Source organism: Leptonotus elevatus, chromosome 2 (genome assembly GCF_054856555.1).
Source record: "Leptonotus elevatus isolate MCC_2025b chromosome 2, RoL_Lele_1.0, whole genome shotgun sequence".
NCBI lineage: Eukaryota > Metazoa > Chordata > Actinopteri > Syngnathiformes > Syngnathidae > Leptonotus > Leptonotus elevatus.
Window position 1 is genome coordinate 37,631,176 of NC_141240.1, and position 18,138 is coordinate 37,649,313.

General features: G+C 40.4%; 3 protein-coding genes and 3 non-coding genes across 7 annotated transcripts; 3 read left to right on the forward strand and 3 right to left on the reverse strand.

Moving 5' to 3' along the window:
- Positions 1-1,513: 1,513 nt before the first annotated feature.
- Positions 1,514-8,481, reverse strand: LOC147179878 (zinc finger BED domain-containing protein 4). 2 transcript variants are annotated; one of them, XM_086070042.1, is made up of 5 exons: positions 7,752-8,481; positions 6,468-6,695; positions 4,723-4,982; positions 4,071-4,626; positions 1,514-2,665 (listed from the first exon to the last, which is right to left on the reverse strand). In XM_086070042.1, the coding sequence occupies exons 1-5, from the start codon at positions 7,899-7,901 to the stop codon at positions 1,826-1,828; spliced, it is 2,034 nt and encodes a 677-aa protein (XP_085926168.1). In that variant the 5' UTR covers positions 7,902-8,481; the 3' UTR covers positions 1,514-1,825. The 2 variants fall into 2 exon arrangements, with proteins under 2 accessions (XP_085926168.1, XP_085926169.1); XM_086070043.1 differs by lacking the exon at positions 7,752-8,481 and adding an exon at positions 7,027-7,712.
- Positions 8,482-8,994: 513 nt separating this feature from the next.
- vma22 (vacuolar ATPase assembly factor VMA22) lies at positions 8,995-11,741 on the reverse strand. The gene is made up of 5 exons (XM_086070044.1): positions 11,556-11,741; positions 10,579-10,682; positions 10,395-10,501; positions 10,124-10,315; positions 8,995-9,560 (listed from the first exon to the last, which is right to left on the reverse strand). The coding sequence occupies exons 1-5, from the start codon at positions 11,658-11,660 to the stop codon at positions 9,454-9,456; spliced, it is 615 nt and encodes a 204-aa protein (XP_085926170.1). The 5' UTR covers positions 11,661-11,741; the 3' UTR covers positions 8,995-9,453.
- Positions 11,742-12,496: 755 nt separating this feature from the next.
- On the reverse strand, positions 12,497-12,568 carry trnae-uuc (transfer RNA glutamic acid (anticodon UUC)). Its single transcript has one exon. It is a non-coding gene; the product is annotated as a tRNA-Glu (tRNA).
- A 1,393-nt stretch (positions 12,569-13,961) lies between these two features.
- Positions 13,962-14,033, forward strand: trnah-gug (transfer RNA histidin (anticodon GUG)). Its single transcript has one exon. It is a non-coding gene; the product is annotated as a tRNA-His (tRNA).
- A 361-nt stretch (positions 14,034-14,394) lies between these two features.
- On the forward strand, positions 14,395-16,809 carry ebp (EBP cholestenol delta-isomerase). The gene is made up of 5 exons (XM_086068958.1): positions 14,395-14,545; positions 14,683-14,977; positions 16,094-16,130; positions 16,217-16,347; positions 16,435-16,809. The coding sequence occupies exons 2-5, from the start codon at positions 14,686-14,688 to the stop codon at positions 16,653-16,655; spliced, it is 681 nt and encodes a 226-aa protein (XP_085925084.1). The 5' UTR covers positions 14,395-14,545; positions 14,683-14,685; the 3' UTR covers positions 16,656-16,809.
- A 1,070-nt stretch (positions 16,810-17,879) lies between these two features.
- On the forward strand, positions 17,880-17,952 carry trnaf-gaa (transfer RNA phenylalanine (anticodon GAA)). The gene has a single exon. It is a non-coding gene; the product is annotated as a tRNA-Phe (tRNA).
- Positions 17,953-18,138: the final 186 nt, after the last annotated feature.

The following is an 18,138-nucleotide window of genomic DNA, read 5'->3' on the forward strand; positions in this document are numbered from 1 at the left end:
CAGCAACAAGCAGGTTATTAATAACGTAACTGGTCTGTTTATCCTTGTGTGTATACAGGGTTACCAAGGCTCTCTCAATACAGAACCCTAACTTTTGTTTTTGGCAACTGTACTGTCCTTCAGCACTAAGCAATCAGCAATAAGCTGCCGAAGCCCCCAACCACATAAATAGAGTGCAGACAAACATGATGCCGCTCAGTGTTATAAATAGCAAAGGGAGAATGGAGGGTGGCCCAGTATGCAAGTCTGTGTAGCGCGCTGTACCTTCAATCCACGAAATCACGCTCCATCAATATGATCAGTCGAGTGGGGGAGGGGAACCGTCGCCTTTCTAACTACACATGTACGTGACTCTCTGCACTGCAGATGTAATCACTTGGCATGTGGAGGGGCGAGCAGGGGCGTTCAATTACAATTTCCTCCTGTGCTGCAGTCTCACTCTCAGCCAAGTAATTCATTTGAGAGGCAATTACCAAGAGGAGCGGGCTGGTCTAACATAAATGGATGAGCTGTCACAGTCTGGCGGGTGGAAAAGGGGAGGGGAGACAGAGAGGGAGGGACAGAGAGAGACAAAGTATAAGATGCATAAACAATCCACAACACACCAATGGATTATGCAGCAGTCAGACAAGTTGTCACCAATATCAGGAACCATGTATGAAACTACAGAGATGTCATACTGGATAAAAACTATAGTGACTATGATCCTTATAGAACTGAACACAGAACAGCTAACACCGTTATGACACCCCGAAATACCGGCTTACATACAAGAACTCTAGACCTAACATCAACTTACACCATGAAACCAATGGCATCTTATGCCTGAGAATCTGATACCTAGGTGCCATGGGTTCTCGTATGGAAGGGGTCGTCGTTTTAGGATGTATTGTGCTGTAGGTTTTAAGGTGTTGTTGGTTGGAGGGTTTAAGGCAGTTGTAGTTGAACCCTGGTACTCGGGAGCCACTGTCCTGCCTGGGTTTCCTAACCCTGGTTTAAGGTGACACAGGCGCTTCAGTGGCCCCGAGAACCGATGACACCGTACGCTCTCGACCCAATAGCACCTTACACTATTGGACCAATGGTATCTTACACCCTACAATCTGACACCTTACAAGAACTCATGATGCCTTACAGCAAAATGTCTGTGACACTTTAAACCCTTTAACATCTTAAAACCTACAGCACAATGCCCTTACATCCTAAAACCGAGTACACCTAACGCGCTAGAACCATTGGCACCTTACACCCTAGAACCGAAGACAGCCTGTATAATCTACGACACCTTAGACCTGAGAACCTACAGCACACTCGTCAGTCATCACAGTTTTACAACCAAGGCCCTATGATACCAGGACCGACCAACAACACCTTATACTCTACCACCCTTATACCATAGGACCTGAGACACCTTAAACCCAAGACCCAAAATGTATACAGAACAGGAGATCAGTCAGAAGGTTGGTGTATAATCTAAATCTGGCATCTACACATTGCTCATTCATTTACAATAACAAGTAACGGTCATTTATTAAGTGCTAGTGATGAGGCATACACAGAGAAGGAAAATATTCACGTTAGTGGGTGACGCATTGGCAAAAAGGCATTAGAAAATCTAATACATTAACTTTTTGTGTTAATATATATCAGCAACAGAGTCCAATGCAAAAATGGTGGATTAATGTAATCATTGGTTTGTTAGTGGGTTAATTGTCTCGGGGGCTGGTTGGATGAAGAGAGTATAGGCAAACTCAAATAAAAAAGTATTTCCCTTTATTCCTTAGCGCGTGGTGTGATATTTTGTATAAGGCTGCAAACAGCCAGACTATGTCCATAATAATCTGTAATTAGCTTTGAGGTAGATAAGTGTCTCCAGGTTCTTTGGTAAAAAACGTCCTCTCTTGGGCCGCAGACAGCGCTCGGCCTTGCTGAAGATGCTTTCTACCACGGTGCTGCAAGCAGGTATGGTCAACGCCCTCTTGGCCACCTGGGCAAGGAGCGGGAAGTCAATAGCTTTACGTCGCCAGTAATGCAAAGCCTCTTCATCCGTGGGTTCCTCTCGCAAGTAGATGGCGAGCTCCTGCTCCAGGCTCTTGGCCTGGGTCATGGGTCTCTGTTTGATGAAAGAGAACAGCTTGCAGGGCCGAGCCAGCGACGACACGGGCGATGGCGCCGGGGCTGGAGACGTGTGGGAATGAGGAAGCCGTTCTGTGTTGGACTCTGCGGAACATTTGGATAGTTCTTCGAGAACAACTTGTCTGTGCCACTCAGGGTCGCTGCTCCATGTGAGTTTGAACTGGGGGTCGAGGGTGGTGGCGGTGATGTAGAGGGGGTCCTCCAGGATCGGAGCGAGACAACGCTCTGCGGCCTGGCTGAGGCTGGCTATGAGAGAAGGGCAATGGGGTGTTGACGTCTCAGAAAGATGCTTGCGTAAGCCCAGTACGCATGGGAGCGCCAGACTAATGGACACATGTCTGTCTGTCTGTACATCAGTCTGTGTGTCCGGCTGTTGTTCTCCACACACCATGTCCCAGGCTTCCATAAAGGGCTCCAAAGTATCAGTAAACTCCCTCAGCAACGCCGTCTCTGGGACACCCAGCACCATTTCCCCAGGACCGCTCATCTCCACCAAGACCTCCACAGACTCCAGAAGCCGACGAAGTACCTGCATCCCAACACAGATACACCCTTAGACAACAACTTCATGATACGCCAGAGCAAGGTTGTTTTGAGCTTTTTCTTTTTTTGAGCTATTATGTTTACATGTTATTCAACATCAGTAAAATGAATCCCTCAATTGTTCTGCAAAAGGACATTCTATTCAGACTTAGGTGCCTGGTAACCAAGTCACGTGTTCCGGGAGTTCAGAAACAATTTGGGGTTTAGTGTCTTGTTCAAACGCATTTTCACAATGTTCAGGAAGTGAACTAGACGCTACAGCAGGGGTCACACCAACATGGTGTCTGCGGGCTCCTAAAAAATAGCTCCTCGGTGACTGGACATTGTGTACTCTAAATACAGTTGGGTCAAAAGTAACCTAAACTGGGTCAAAGGGGTAACCCTTGCCAGCAAGCTGAATTCTCGCGGTATTTGTTCACAAACACTACGAGAATACGTCTTGTACGGCTCCCGCTGATATTTTCGCAACCGACCTTTTTTTAGGTCGGACCAATCAAGCGTTGTTTAGGGCGGGACGAAACCAGGAAGCGCCGATGGTAGGGGGGAAGAAAAACAAACAAAAAAAACTAACAGACGAATGGACGCTGCAATTAATTGTGCTCTTGCAGAATTACTCACTGTTTCCTTGTTGAATTTTGAACAGTGAGAGGCGCTTCATGCATTTTTATCTGGTAAAGATGTTCGTGCTCAACGTTTTGCTTTATTTATTTAAATCAAAATGTTGGGTCCAATGAATAACCCACAAAACAACCCACTTTTTGGAGATGCCCCAAAGTTTTGGGTTTTTTGTTTAAACTGAAAATTGGGTCAAAATAACCCAATTTTCTTTGTTTTTTGTTTATTTTGTTTTTGTTGTTGTTTTTTTTTTTACAAATTTTTGGGGGACCAACCCAACTTTTGGGGATTGGCATGTAAATCAAAAAGTTGAGTCAAAAGAATAACCCAAAACTAAAATTTTGGGTTGTTCAGTTGGTTATTCATTTTGACAACCAAAACAACTTTTTGTGTTGTTTTTCAACAAAACAACACAATTCGTTTTAGTTGTTTAGTGTTTTTCATTTGACATAACTTTTTGGTTTAAATGATTAACCCAGTTGGATCAGTCTCTTTTTAACAGAATTTGGGTTATTTTTGACCCAAATGTTTTTAGAGTGAGATTTCTTATGAAACGGTAAATGTGTCATGTGACATCGGCAAGTCTGCTTGTGAATGTGGGCATGGGCTGTAGCTGACAGCAGGTCTTGCGTGAATGTGTTAGCGCATCCGCGACTGTGGCTCTCGTTAGTCTGCTATTCTCAGCTCCTGTTTAGAATGAATGCATGGCGTTCCAGATAGGAAATTATCCTTGAGATTTGATGGCTTACTTTGGCAGCAATTAGTGAGATCTATACCTTGAGTTGGGTAGCCCAGTCTTGAACCGGTGGTGAAGCGTTTCCTAGGGCCCCAATCACCATGCCAGGACCGTCAAACACCTGACTCAGTTTCTCTGGTGGAACCACTGTTGTAATGTAGCTGTAGAAGCGGCCAGCTTTGGCCAGTGCAGAAGCCAGCTGTATACAAGAACGCAATCCCTCTCTGACGCAATGGCTAAGAGAGCGAGAGAAGCAGTCCAAACGAGAAACACCAAGATCCCGTTCCCACGAGTCCTCCCACGCTTCGTCTCCTGCGTGTCCATTCCTAACGCCTCCCTTGGCATCGTTACGCCTTTCGGCATCATCTTCATCATCCTCCTCTTGGCAGAAACCGGGTAGACAGCATGGCTTCACAGCAGCTGTAGGCAGGAGCGGGTCGCACACAACACGGAAGGCTCTTCCAGACACACCGTGAGAAAGACACACTTCTTGAAAATCTGAAAGAATCCGATTCGCAGTGAGGGGAAGACACGCCAGGAGAGCTGAGCGCATCTGCCATTCCAGCGACAGAAAGTGGCAGGTGACACCAAGGTAACTACAAAAAAAAAAGAGATGTCAGCTTATAAGCATTGTATAGAACCATTGAGCACTGTGCTCGTATGCTAGTATGTCGTTCGTTTACAATCTTTACCCTAACGTGGCTGGGGAGGAGGCCCTCCACACATCCAGGCTGAGGCTGAGGGCATGCGCTGAAGCCAGCGCCTGCCGGATAGTCATCTGAGCCTGGTAGGTGTAGGCTGGGAGGAGCTGGTTCTGAATGTAATACTGAGGATCCGGAGTGTAGCGTGGCTCCAGGAGCTGAAGCAGTACCCTGAAGCCACAGTTTTCCACCATGGAAACTGGCTGCAGATCGCGAACGATCATCTTAGCAATCGCCTCACTTATCAAAACCTGTGGTTATAATCGAAAAATGAAAAACAGTTCACCACAAGCCACAAAGGAATTACCATCCATCTTTGTTATCATACACAGTAAATTGTGTAGAATAAATTTGACCTTATTTAGAGCGGGACGAAATAAGACTCAGTATTGGAGTAATATTTACACGTGGAAGAGAGTAAAACTAAGTATTGGGAAAAAAATACAAGTGACTAAAGGGTGGAGGAGCGAACTCACGACCTTCAGCTTGGGAGACAGCCGATCTACTGCCCGAGCCATGCAGCTCCTGCTTTCTGTTTGTGTATCGCTCGTGTCAGCTGCAGCTGATTCTATGATTTCCTCATTCCAAGAGATCAAAAATTATGTATTTGGTCTCTTGGAGAAAAGCAAACAATAGGAGGGGCATAGCTCAGGTGCTAGTGTGGCAGTCTCCCAAGCTGAAGGTCGTGAGTTTGTTCCTCAACCCTTGAGTGACTTTTTTTATTTTACTCTCTTAAATCTTAGCCGACACTAAAACTGAGTCTGTTTGGTCCCTCTCTAAATAGAGTCAAATTTACTCTAAATAAGAGTCTAATTTACTTTACAGTATTTACTGTGTATATACTTTTTGTCAATTGTATGTGATTGTTAGACATTGCTCATTAATTTAGCTTCAATGCTAGTTATTATTGTATGTTTTTAACTGCAGACTTTCTAGTTAGATATCTGTCCATAATACTGTTTTTCCTGATGTCTTCAAATATCACTGCTGCAACCTGGAAAAATGGATGCCGCTTCTTCTAGCATCTTTCTTATAGTAAATTCTGTAGAGTAAACTTTACTCTAAACAGAGTCTAGTTGGTCGCAGTCTAAAAAGAGTACAATTTACACAAGAGAATAAAATATTCATATTTTTAGTGAGTTCAAGAGAATTTTCCCAAAAGATTTTTCACTCAGAAATCCTATGTACATTTTGCAAGGAGAGGTTTTAACTAAATGTTACTAGTTTATTATATATATATATATATATATAAAAAAAAAAAAAAGTAAGTCACTCAAGGGTTGAGGAATAAACACACAACTTCAGGTTGGGAGCCAATCTACTCCCTGAGCAATACAGCAAGACCAAAAACAATGTATTTGGTCTCCTTTTGGATATGAGCATATAGTAAGAGTGGCATACCTCAGATGGTAGATGGAGTGGCAGGTTCCCAAGCTGCACATTGAGTTCGTTCTTTAACCCTTGTGTAACTTTTTTTTTAAACAAACTTGTGAAATGCACAAAAAAAATCCTTCTAAAATTCACTTAGAATTTCTGAGTGAAAAAAAACTTTACTAGGTTTTTGTTATGGCAAGTAGTAAATTTTACTCTGAATATTTTATTCTCTTCCAAGTGTAAATTTTACTCTTGTTTAGAGTGAGACCAAATACACTCTGTTTAGAGTGAAATTGACTCTACATAATTTACTGTATAAATGTATATGTGATGACGTGCAAATTCATGGCAAGCTCACCCACCTGACGTGGATCGTGTTTGTCAAACTTGCTCACTACTACTCCTCCTCCTCCCTCCAGGGCTCCCATCCCTCCAGCACCTCCTCCTACTCCCACTCCCGCGCCCACAGGGAGAGTGTAGCGGGCATTCCCTCCATTGGCCGTCAACGTGTGCATGGGTGCAGAGGGGTAGCCTTCTCTCTTCATGTCCTTCCTTTTGACAAAGTCATCATACATGGCCTGGTGCTTGCGCTGAATGGGAGCCACAACAGTGTTACTGCATTAACCACACATGGGCCATTCCAGAATTGGAGGACAGTTTAGAGACACATTTTTTTAGAAAACGTCACAAAAAAGCAGCAATTTATCTGGCAGGTAGAATTAATAAATATTCTTTACAAAATTGACTGCAAGATGTTTATCACCACTCTCAGCTGAAGATTACTCTCAAACTAAACATAAAGCGACGAAAATTACTTGTTGTGTATTTAAAAGCCACTACTAGCTTAATGCTAACATGCAATGGGAAACTCCATAGGCACACACGCTAACAATTAGCATCTATGTGGAAAAGTTGTTTTACTTGTCTGTCACTGCATTAGTCTAAACGGCATTCGGATTGATACTACATTTGTGTAATTAGATGTAATCCATCAATTTCACTGCCATTTTATCACAGTCCATTGAAGTAGATGTCAAAATGCCTTTGGGCTGGCATCGCAAACATCACGTGACAAAACATAGAAAACAGGTGAGATGGGATGTATCCAATAGAAGGCCTCAGTCGACAGCAGAGAGCTGCTAGGGACTTCTCTTTTCTTTTTCTTTTTTTTACTTGTGGGAAAACAATAGTGTGAATCAGAGCCCTAATGCTAAAAATAATGCAGTATTTGTGCATACAGTATGTTAGCTTGCTTGCTGGCTACAGTATTTTAATACAGTCCTACAAACAAACCTAATCCTTAGTTCTGTGTTCACATTTCAGGGGCCGAAATCAGACAAATAGGATTTTTTTTTATTTTAATGATTAAAAACATTTTGACCTTCTTTCCATTTTGTGTGTTATTGGACTAATTACCTGACGGGGGTGCGACAAATTCGGTTTGGTTATTTATTGCTTCAGTCTCTTAATGCGAGAGGATCATTTAGCAACAACAAAAAAAGTTGGGTTAAACATGAACAATTGGTCTCCCCCACTAATAAAATCATGGCTACAACGCATGGGGTGGGAGCAAAATGTCCTCCAATTCTGGACTGACCCAAACAACATTGCCATTATTCATTCCCATCGCGTTTTGGGGGAATTACCTTAAGATGCGTGACGAAGTTGGACGTGACGCTGCGCTTCGCTTGGATTCTGGTGCCACACGCCTTGCAGTTGGATTCGATTTTGCCATTCTCGCCCTCGAACACAATATTAAAGTAATCCAAAATAGACACCTTAGAAACGGACGCCATGGGCGCAAACGCACTGTATCGTCTGCACCCTATCCGAAATCACGAGCAAGGACAATGATGATGATGATGGTGGTGATGATGATGATGGATGAAGATGATGGTGGTGGTGGTGGTGGTGGCGATGATAGTGATGAGAGCGACGTAGCGGTCCTTCTTGGCTGGCTTTCATGGGCACAGGTCGGCGTGTTCACTTCACGGCCCCCCCAGTCACGCAAATTAAAAAAGAAAAAGAAAAAAAAAACAGAGGAGGGAGGGTGCACAAAATAAGGAGACAAAAGTTGCGGGAGATGGCTCGATTACACGGCCGGAAAGCTAACACGGGCGACTGCGGATGTCAGCCGGAAAACAACAGTTGAGGATACATCCGCCGTTCGGACGCAGGAGACGAGACGACACGCAGTCGCGTTTGTGCGCGTGTGCTTGCGCGTGAGCTCGGACCGGGAAGTACACGCAGGAGACAGAGTTTTATTTCCGGTTGCTGCGTGGTCGGATGCTCAGTTTGAAATCGCTGAAGCTTAGTAAAATAAATACGACTGTACTTGAATGATTCCGTTCAAATGTATTGTACATAACACATAACATAAAGAGGATACTTAAACGTTTAAAAACAAGAGTTCGTGTCTTAATCATCAAATGCAAACGTGTTTGTGTATCATACATTATGTATGTATGTATGTATGTATGTATGTATGTATGTATGTATTAGAGATGTGCTAGTGAAGCTTTGTGAACCTTTGAGGCTTTCTTTCAAATTGTGCCGAGTAAGATTCGGAGCTTTGCTGCTTCAGTGAAAGCAACATATGGGACATCTAGTGGACGAACGAAGGAAGTGCAACCTGTCATTGAAGTATGAAACATGGGACATCTAGTGGACGAACGAAGTAAGTGCACCCTATGTCATTGAAGTATGAAACAAACACTCACACTTATCTTTCATCAATAAAAGTTTAAATAAATCAGATACAGAGCATGTATTATTTACAAAAGTCTGTGCTACTAATAAAGTTTTTTCATAAATAAAATATGATTGACGTGTGTATGTTGATGTTTATTATAAACATGAGTATGTGTGAACAGTTACTAAAGGACGCAGGCCATGGAATTATTTATTTATCAAAGATTTTATGCGTCTCTTCACGCTCTCTAATTTTGCAAAAAATATGCGTCGTTAGTATGCACCAGATCTACTCGGTTACAATGAGGCAACAGTTACAAGCAATCTGCCGGCGGGGAATGTCCACCGCTTTAACTTTAATCATAGATTACAGGGCATCCTGGTGTGATCTATGGCCTCAACTTGGAAAAACCATTCACACCCCCGTCGGGTAATTAGTTTGAGAGGGCATCAAAATGGGCCGGTCGCCACTTGGTGGCCGCTGGGCTTTGCGTAACCACTCTGTTGAGTCTAGTAACCCCACAGGTACCCTTTTGTCAAGAGAGGAGTGTAGTAAATCATCCATTATATTAAGCACGTTCAACAACACATTTACAATGAAGCCTGACAATCAAGGACAAACAAATTAACAACCCAAAGATCATTTTCAGCATCCTGTTAGGTCCTCTTTTCCTCCTCTTTCTCTTGAAAATGTCGCTTTAGCTCCTGTCTGGTGTTTAAAATTTGCACCTGAAGTGTTGCAATCTCAGCAGACAGTTCGATGACTGTAAAACAGCACAAACAAAAGATAAAAAAAACAAAAACAAAGGAAGTGGCTTTCATTAGTTATCGGCAGTCAAATCTTGCTCATGGGCATACGTACATTTAGCTCCTGCCCGACATACCAAGATGCAAGTTTCAGTCAAGATATATCACCTATGTTCTCGACATCAATTACTACTTCCCTATTGATATCTTCGGGCCACCGCACGCTGCTGCTGCACACCACTCACTCACTACTCCCGCCCTTTGGGCGACTCACTCCCTGCTGACACGGCTTGCTACACAAAGAGGATTGATTTGAATGGAACGGGAGAGGAAGTACGCCGTTCAATTTTACCACAAGGCTTGCTATTTCATCCACAGGCACATTTGAAATTTTAAATATGGTTAATTATTGTAAAACACAATTTTACTGTACTACTGTACAGCATTTCTATGGCCTTCTAAATCATTCGGTGTGCGGCAGCCTTTAGTGTTAAATGTAAAGCACAAACAATGGATCCAAATGTAGACAGCTAAGGCAGCCATGAAGCCATTTTCTACTATTTGGACTCTCCTTCATTACCTTGCTTGAATGACAACTGGGCTTGTTTCAGGGATTGTGGCACCAAAATCCCGAACCACTGAAGTGGATTTTGCTGAGGATCCAGTTCACTTCTTGAGGCTGGAAGGCCTTCTGGTGATTTTTCATGACTTAATTCTTCAACTGTCTCCTTTTCACTGAGAGTTTCTTTCGGCTTTGTTCTTCTTCTGACACCTGTGAGGGGAGAAAGGCACATCCAGAATGAAGAAACGACGATAATTTGAAGATGGTTTCAAATGGACCCAAGTCTTACCTTCCTCTTTTGGACCAATGTCTTCAACAGGCGCATGAGTGTTACGACACTCATTATTATGCTTTGGTGAATCAGTGCAGAACTGAACATTGTCATGATCAAGTTCTCTGTATACACAGAAAGCCATTGCTTTTAGACTATGTAAGGAATGTTTTGATTAAATGAATCATGCTTGAATTCTCACCTCACATGAACGGCAACCAGTGGTTTTATCTCACTTGCATACTGAAGAGCTGAAACCTGTTTGTTTCCCATGGAATATCGTGCCTTGGAAATGAAAAACCATCCCTGCACAGAGCATGAAATGAAAAGATTACTTGTACATGACACGTGTGGTGAAAAAGGAGAATTACATTAAGTATGAATCCGACAAATTATTGATTTACATCAGCAAACAAAAGTTATGAAGAAAAAACATGTTTTACGCAATTTTTGGTACAAATAATAAATTTAACTTGGCTGTAGAATAGCATCCATGTACAGTTGTCTGTTTATTTCAATTTGTATTGATCATGTAGGTGCGGAGCCAGATACAGCATCATTTGTTATACAATATAGACATAACCTGCACACAAAATGCTAGTTTATGGCCACACATATAATAGGTATAATATACACATGAAATACTAATTTGTGGCGACTAAATAAAGTATCATTATAAAAAGGCATACCGTGCGGCCTGCACATGAAATACATTTTTTGCAGATTTACAAATCAGTCTCATGAACATCTTTGACGTTAGATATATTTTTTAACTACTATTTCTTGACAACAGCCTATATGCTCTGACTGTTATGGTTTTGCTGGTAGTATCGATAACAGTCTATTTTTGGTACAAAACAAAATGATAACTTCGTGAATAGACACAGTAGAGGTTGAAGCGAGGCATGAACCATGCCCAGTGCATGGCTCGTTCCGCCGATTGACCAATCAGCGCAGTTCACGGCAAAATAGCGCTAGCAGGAGAGTTGCCGGTCACGGCAAGACATCCACTGCCAAAAATTCAATCATACAATGTCTGTCTACGTCTTCCTAACCGTTGCTAGAGAATGTCCGCTCGATTTGCTTACCCAAGTGTCAATTTCGGAGCCACAAATTAGCGTTATCTGTGTTATTTTCCCCAAAATAATATTAAAGACAAAGCTATCTCTTCGTCACTACCTGCTCGATGAGGGAGTTAAGACGAGCTCGTTTTTCCTCCAGTAACTCCAGCTGGTCCATGAAAGCAAGCAAGTTTTCATCTAGTAAATGAGCAGATTTGTCCATATCTTTTTTCTTCTTCTAAATAGTCGATTGGCACGGAACAGACGATAAATTACAGACTACAAAACTTCCGCAATGCGTCACGTGACATTACATCACGTGGTATAATACACGTCATGTTTCAGCGGAAACTGGACTCTTCGGGTTTTGAATAAGAAAAGTACTTAGTGAATTATCTTTAGTTGACTTCAATTAAATTTATTTTTTTGTGCCTTATATTATTTCTCCTTATCTTTATTGTTTAATTTTGGGTTTTGTCTTTTATGTCGAATTGTTATTTGTTGGTCAAATATCGAATTGTTATTTGCTTCTTCTTCTTTTTTTCTCAATAATTTTGAATGTTAATAAGTAGTAGTAAATAAGCAAAGATGGAAACTTTGAATTGATGTCTGATGTCCCAATGCTGTGATTGTTAAAAGCAGAGTAAAAAAAAAAGAAGAAGAAAAAGACTTTTTGACAACGTTTGAGGTTCTGGCCGCAAAGTACCCGTAAACTAATTCCAGGCAATATAACGCCATAAAGCAACCTTCTTTGATAGACCTTAATAGAATTATCCACAAAATAAAAATAATGCCATCCATGTGTAATTGTCTATGAGGATCGAGAATCTCAAAGCGCAGTACAGTTTGACTCGTGATGACGGTGGCGTTAACTATTTTTGGGCTTTTAAATTGTAATACAAATACATCCATATTCTTGAAGGGGATCACAGCTAATACATTATTTTCGTTTCAGTCGGCAATGGCAATGTGACGTTCGATTACAGTATTTTCTTGCTCCAAATCGTAAGATAAAGAAATCGCCGTTTTTAATTGGTGATTTCTTGAAAAAAAGAGAAGTTCCCATACCGGGAGTCGAACCCGGGCCGCCTGGGTGAAAACCAGGAATCCTAACCGCTAGACCATATGGGACCTACTGCTTTCAGGTTACAAACAATTTTTTATTGTTGTACCAACACACGGTCACAGCCCAATCAATTTTCACCGCCAAATCAAGTCATCTTGTTGATTGTCAAATTACAAACCTGTACCTTGAGGTTTCCCAGTAATGTGAGGTGATCTCCGGACTTCTGGTCACATAGGTCACATGTTACTTTAATTCTCATGAGAAAACGGGGGGGGGGGGTTTGTCGTTTGGAGGCAAGATGGGACAAATTACACCATACGTTTGGAAACATCTTGGATCATAATGTCTATTATTTTTTATTTTGTTGTATGAATTTGGTTTGTCGATTTGTTATTTTAAATTGGAATCAGCACCATTTTGGAGTCCAGGATGATCGATCCGAAGGGCTTGTCCTGTTGTTCGAGACTATGAATAGTTATACTAAACTGTCAACCTTTTCCCATTCATTTTGTAATGCTTAGGTCAATACCGACGCAATATATTTTTGTCCACTGACTGGTGGTGGCGCTGCCGTCACGTGGTCATGAAGTTAACAGGACAACTGTAAGAGTCTATTTGAAAAAAAATGCTTTTTATTCATAGATGCAAATACCTCAAGGTTGTTTTTTTTATTTTTATGTATTTGTTATTTCAAGATGCTGTTTCGACTGTTCAATTAATATTGTATGACAATGTGTGCCTTAATTGTTTGTATTTGAAATTATGTGAGAAAGACGCAATTTCTCGCGAGCTGTGCAGCGATGTTTGGATTTTTCTAATTTAATCGCATTAAGCGATTTGATGGTAAGATTTGTTATAATATTGTTTCTAGTATTTTTGTAGTTACATCGTTTATGAGCTATTTTAAACACAAACTGATGCAAATCAGAAAATCTATAAGGTGGTTTGAAGGAAAATCTCGATTTGAGGTGGTTTGACGGAGCATGTAAATGAATGTAAAAGAAAGATTTAAAGAACTAATTTGAATGATGAGATAGCTTATCAAAACAGATAGAAACCAGATTGGTTTACTTTCATATAAGATATAAAACAAAATGTAGAATAAAATCTAATCATTTGCAATGAAAATAACATTTATAATTTTTTATGCATGAATTAAAAAAATAAATTAACCGACAGATTTGCTAGAACTTCCTAAAATAGAATGACAAATGTGCCTACAATGACTTGTTTTGATTTTAAAAAATATATAAAAAATAAAAAATATATTGCCTCGGTATTGAACTAAGCACTAACATTGAAAATGAATGGGAAAAAGTTAAGAGCAGTTGAGCTCAACTGTTCACGGAACCAGCCGCGATTGGGGCCCGTCCATTGCACACGCAAATTCCGTACACTGGCAGTTAGCCTTTATAAATCCATTATTTTTTTCCACACTCCTATCGTACCCTGTAGCTCGCCGTGATCGTATAGAGGTTAGTACTCTGCGTTGTGGCCGCAGCAACCCCGGTTCGAATCCGGGTCACGGCATGAAAATCTGACGTTATTCGGGTACTTACATTTTCGTGTTCTGCTATCTAATAATAAATCTTATACAGAATAAAATAGCTTATTTACATGTTTGCGTCAAACTCGGAAACATGTTGCATTTCATTACAGTCATGACCAAATGGAACCGCGTGACGACAGCACATTTTGGAGTTAACTGTGGCGTCGACGGTGCGGTCCAGTACAGTACTAGCAACTAGTGATGTCTTTTTTTTAATTGGCGTATTCCAAAGATGACGCCCATGTTCCGAGGGGTCGAGCCAATCGGCGAGCGAGTTGATATCACATGCTACGTGGCACACCGAAGCAAACTGCTTGATTGGTCAGCTACTGGATTTCCGTGTTTGATTATTATTATTTTTTTTACACATTGTACAAGTGTACAGCATTTGACAGTTTTCTGACAGTGTGTAGTTTCTTCTAAAGTTTAGGGTTGTTGTTTTATTTTGTTTTTACTTTTCGTCGCTGTTGAGAACAAAAAACGCATTTCAAACGTGAGGCATTTTTTCCCTCCTACTTTGTCATTATGATCAAGCAGCTCGAAGTTAATTTTTACTTATGCATTGTATTCATTTATGAGGTGCTTTGTAACTGCAACAAAACATGCTCACAAGTTTCTGCTTCCAAACAGGCGATGGAATCCGCCTCGGCATCTGCACCGCGTCATCCCTACTGGCCCAGAGATCTTCTGATCCCCACTTATGTGGCCAATGATCGATCCATGGCAGAGATTCTGACGTTTCTCTTCTCCGTGTCTGCGGTGTTCATGCTGGTGACCTGGGTGATTACTGGAAGGCTGAGCACACTGAGGCGTCTGACTGTGTGCTGGTTTGCCGTTTGTGGTTTCATCCACATTGTCATCGAGGGCTGGTTCACTCTCTACTATGATGTTATTCCAGGAGACCAAAGCTTCCTGTCACAGTTGTGTGAGTACCAAGACATGTTTTAGGACTCCCAAAAAGTTTGGGCTTTTGGTTGAATTTCAGGATGATACACTATGACCTACAAAAATGAAATTGGTTGAAACCTTTGGATGCACATATCCAACTGTTCAGTGTTTTAGTACTTTTTCAAAAAGCTTTCGGGAGTTTACAGGAGATCAAATTATCTTCACCTGTTAGTTTATAGTGCAATTTATGTTTGTTCTAAAATTCACAATCATTATCTTTCTGGGAATATAGTTTATAACTTGAATAGTTGTCATTAGAGCACAGATCCATGCCAAAGACTGAACAGTCCTGATTTTGAATTCTTTGCACCAAAATGTGACCCTTGGCCGTATTGTACACAAAGTCAAAGTGTGGGTATGTGACACATTGACAATCTCTAGTCAATATGTTAGAAATGAATAATGTTTTGACATTTTAAACACTTAACAAAATGCGGGCAAAAATAACCCCGTTTCAAACTCAAAACAAATGGCCTGTGATCCGTTTTAATGTAGAGGACCACGGTCAGAAGACCGGATTATGGAGATAAATTTGTGTCTTTATATTCAATAAAAAAAAATTAAAAAACTATTTTTTTGCAAACAAATAATCGCTTTTTGTTTGGTTTAAAATAAAGACACAATTTTTCTCCATACCAGATGAGGAAAGTGTGACAACTGAAATGTGCACAACGAATACGCCATCTTGGAAAACATTTTTAAGAGTATTTTTAAATTTGATTATTATTATTGTTTTTTCACTTAAAAGTAATCCACCATTGTTTTTGTCAACTTTGGCGAGTACATTAAACAAGTAATCATCTCAGTAAAGATACTTATTGGATTTAATGGAGTCAGAGCTCTATCTAGTGGACAAAAGGTGCAAGGACATCGTTCTACGCGATGCTTAACACTTTTTAAGAGCATACATTAACTGATTCATGAGAAAGAAATTTGCGTTTAATGAGCAAAAATTTGGCTGATTAAGACAATTCTTAAGAATGCAACTATCAGATGATTAAAATGGCTGACCGATGCCCTAGTTAATAAAACAAAAAAAACAAAAACATGCATGTCTTGGTAAAATATGTTTTCACATCTTTTTTTTTTCCAGGGAAAGAGTACTCTAAAGCAGACAGTCGATATGTAATGTGAGTTTTTGATTGCACACAAATCCTAATTACATAACTTGTTCATCTGACTGATTGTACTCAAATCATGTTTCTTGTGTGCCCAGAGCTGATAACTTTACCGTTTGTATGGAGACCGTGACTGCCTGGTTATGGGGACCATTCAGCTTTTTAGCTGTGTTTGCCTTCTTAACTAACAAGCCGTACAGATTTGTCCTGCAGCTCATAATTTCACTCGGTAAGAAAAATTCAGCAATTTACATTGCATTGCATCTGTGTACTGTACTTTAAGCCTGATCGGCCATGTTATGTCATCCTCCTCCAGGCCACCTGTATGGAGCTGTGCTGTATTTTTATATAGAGCACAAAGAGGGTTACTCACACAGTGAACTGGGACACCCCATCTACTTTTGGTTCTACTTTGTGTTCTTGAATTTTCTGTGGATCATCGTGCCAGCGGTGCTCATTGTGGACGCCTGGAGACAGCTGTCAGCTGCCCAGACACATTTGGATGGGAGAAAATCTCAAAAGGCAAAGAAACAATAGGAGGACGTGACTGTGGCTTGACACGTTCCCAGATATACAGAAAACGCTCACGAAAAGACACTTACAGATGAAAAACAATCTGTCGTAAATGTTGGCCATGGAGAAAATGTTTGTGATAAGGACCAGGATGTTCAATAAATCCCTTCACAGAGTGGTCTTACTTGAATGAATAGTTTTGGCTCCACACATAACAGAAAAAAATCCACAAATATCCTTTCGAACAAATCAATTAAAAAAAAAAGAAGCACTACCAGGCTTATTATCTCCTATGCTCTACAGTCCCCTGAATCACTTAGAATTACAACAGAGCAGAATAAAATAAATAAATACTACACTCACCTTATAATTATATATTTTTAATTTTATCAATAAGCGTGAATAATTTTTCATTTTATTTTTTCTTAAAACCCATTAGAGAAGTACACATAGCTTCAACGCAATCACATCCATTCCTCAATTGCACTAAAAACTGAAACACATCTGTATTTTATGTTCGTCCCCACTTAATATGTTTCAAACCTAAATAAACCTAAATTGTAGATTACTTCTACGGAAAAGCTTTTCCAGTGTTTTCAAATACACAATATCAATACATTTTAAAATACCAGATCCTATAAGTAATTGATTAGTTGATTCTTAGGGTTGCTGACTATAAAGTTTATAGTCAAGACATTATGACGTGAGGAAACACAAGAGTACAATATATAAAGACCTTTCTTATTTAGGAAATCCTTTACTTTATAAAGAACAGCTACTGATTTTTAGGTAACTAATTTATTTTTAGTGTATTTTATGTGTGCCTTCCAACACAGTTTATGATCAATAATCCCTCCCAAAAACTTTGCTTTAGTAACTCGTTCGATTATATATCACAGTTGAGCTACGTACCAAACACCATAACTTTTACCCATTTAATGATAACTTATTAAACCTTTTTTTATTTTAAACATGATCATTTCCCATTCAACAGTGTTTATTAGTTGTTTCATTTTATCTCCTGAGTAAAATACATTTGTATTATCAGTGAACATGATACATTTTAATACATTTGAAAAAGTACAAATATAATTGCAATAGATGATAATATTTTAGGTCCCAATACCAAACCCTGTGGAATACAACAGGTTACTCTTGTCAGGTGTGTTTCAGTATTATTCCTAATATTCAAATCACATGCAATAGATTGTGAATAAATATAAAAGTTTAGATGCAATTCCACTACACGCCGAAATAGCTCAGTTGGGAGAGCGTTAGACTGAAGATCTAAAGGTCCCTGGTTCGATCCCGGGTTTCGGCATTTTGCGTCTCCGTTGCTTCATCATGTGCGACATCTAGTGGTCTTTAATTGGAAATACATGCGCATCGCTGAGCGAGCCTCAAAACCAACCCTATGTCACCCTCATTTTGGCTCCTCAGCAATACTCAATTTACTCAACTCAACAGCTGAAAAAGTCCTGCTGTTTGGGTGGTTTGACATAATTCC

What these genes read in the sequence shown, in the direction of transcription:
- LOC147179878 (XM_086070042.1), bottom strand. Translation starts at nt 7,901, where the DNA reads ATGGCGTCCGTTTCTAAGGTGTCTATTTTGGATTACTTTAATATTGTG. An exon ending in ACTTCGTCACGCATCTTAAG is followed by an intron (nt 6,696 to 7,751) that starts GTAATTCCCCCA and finishes GCTCCCATTCAG; the next exon opens with CGCAAGCACCAGGCCATGTA. An exon ending in ACTGGGCTACCCAACTCAAG is followed by an intron (nt 2,666 to 4,070) that starts GTATAGATCTCA and finishes GTTGGGATGCAG; the next exon opens with GTACTTCGTCGGCTTCTGGA.
- vma22 (XM_086070044.1), bottom strand. Translation starts at nt 11,660, where the DNA reads ATGGACAAATCTGCTCATTTACTAGATGAAAACTTGCTTGCTTTCATG. An exon ending in CTGGTTGCCGTTCATGTGAG is followed by an intron (nt 10,502 to 10,578) that starts GTGAGAATTCAA and finishes CTGTGTATACAG; the next exon opens with AGAACTTGATCATGACAATG. An exon ending in CATTGGTCCAAAAGAGGAAG is followed by an intron (nt 10,316 to 10,394) that starts GTAAGACTTGGG and finishes CTCCCCTCACAG; the next exon opens with GTGTCAGAAGAAGAACAAAG.
- ebp (XM_086068958.1), top strand. Translation starts at nt 14,686, where the DNA reads ATGGAATCCGCCTCGGCATCTGCACCGCGTCATCCCTACTGGCCCAGA. An exon ending in AAGCTTCCTGTCACAGTTGT is followed by an intron (nt 14,978 to 16,093) that starts GTGAGTACCAAG and finishes TTTTTTTTCCAG; the next exon opens with GGAAAGAGTACTCTAAAGCA. An exon ending in GCAGACAGTCGATATGTAAT is followed by an intron (nt 16,131 to 16,216) that starts GTGAGTTTTTGA and finishes TTGTGTGCCCAG; the next exon opens with AGCTGATAACTTTACCGTTT.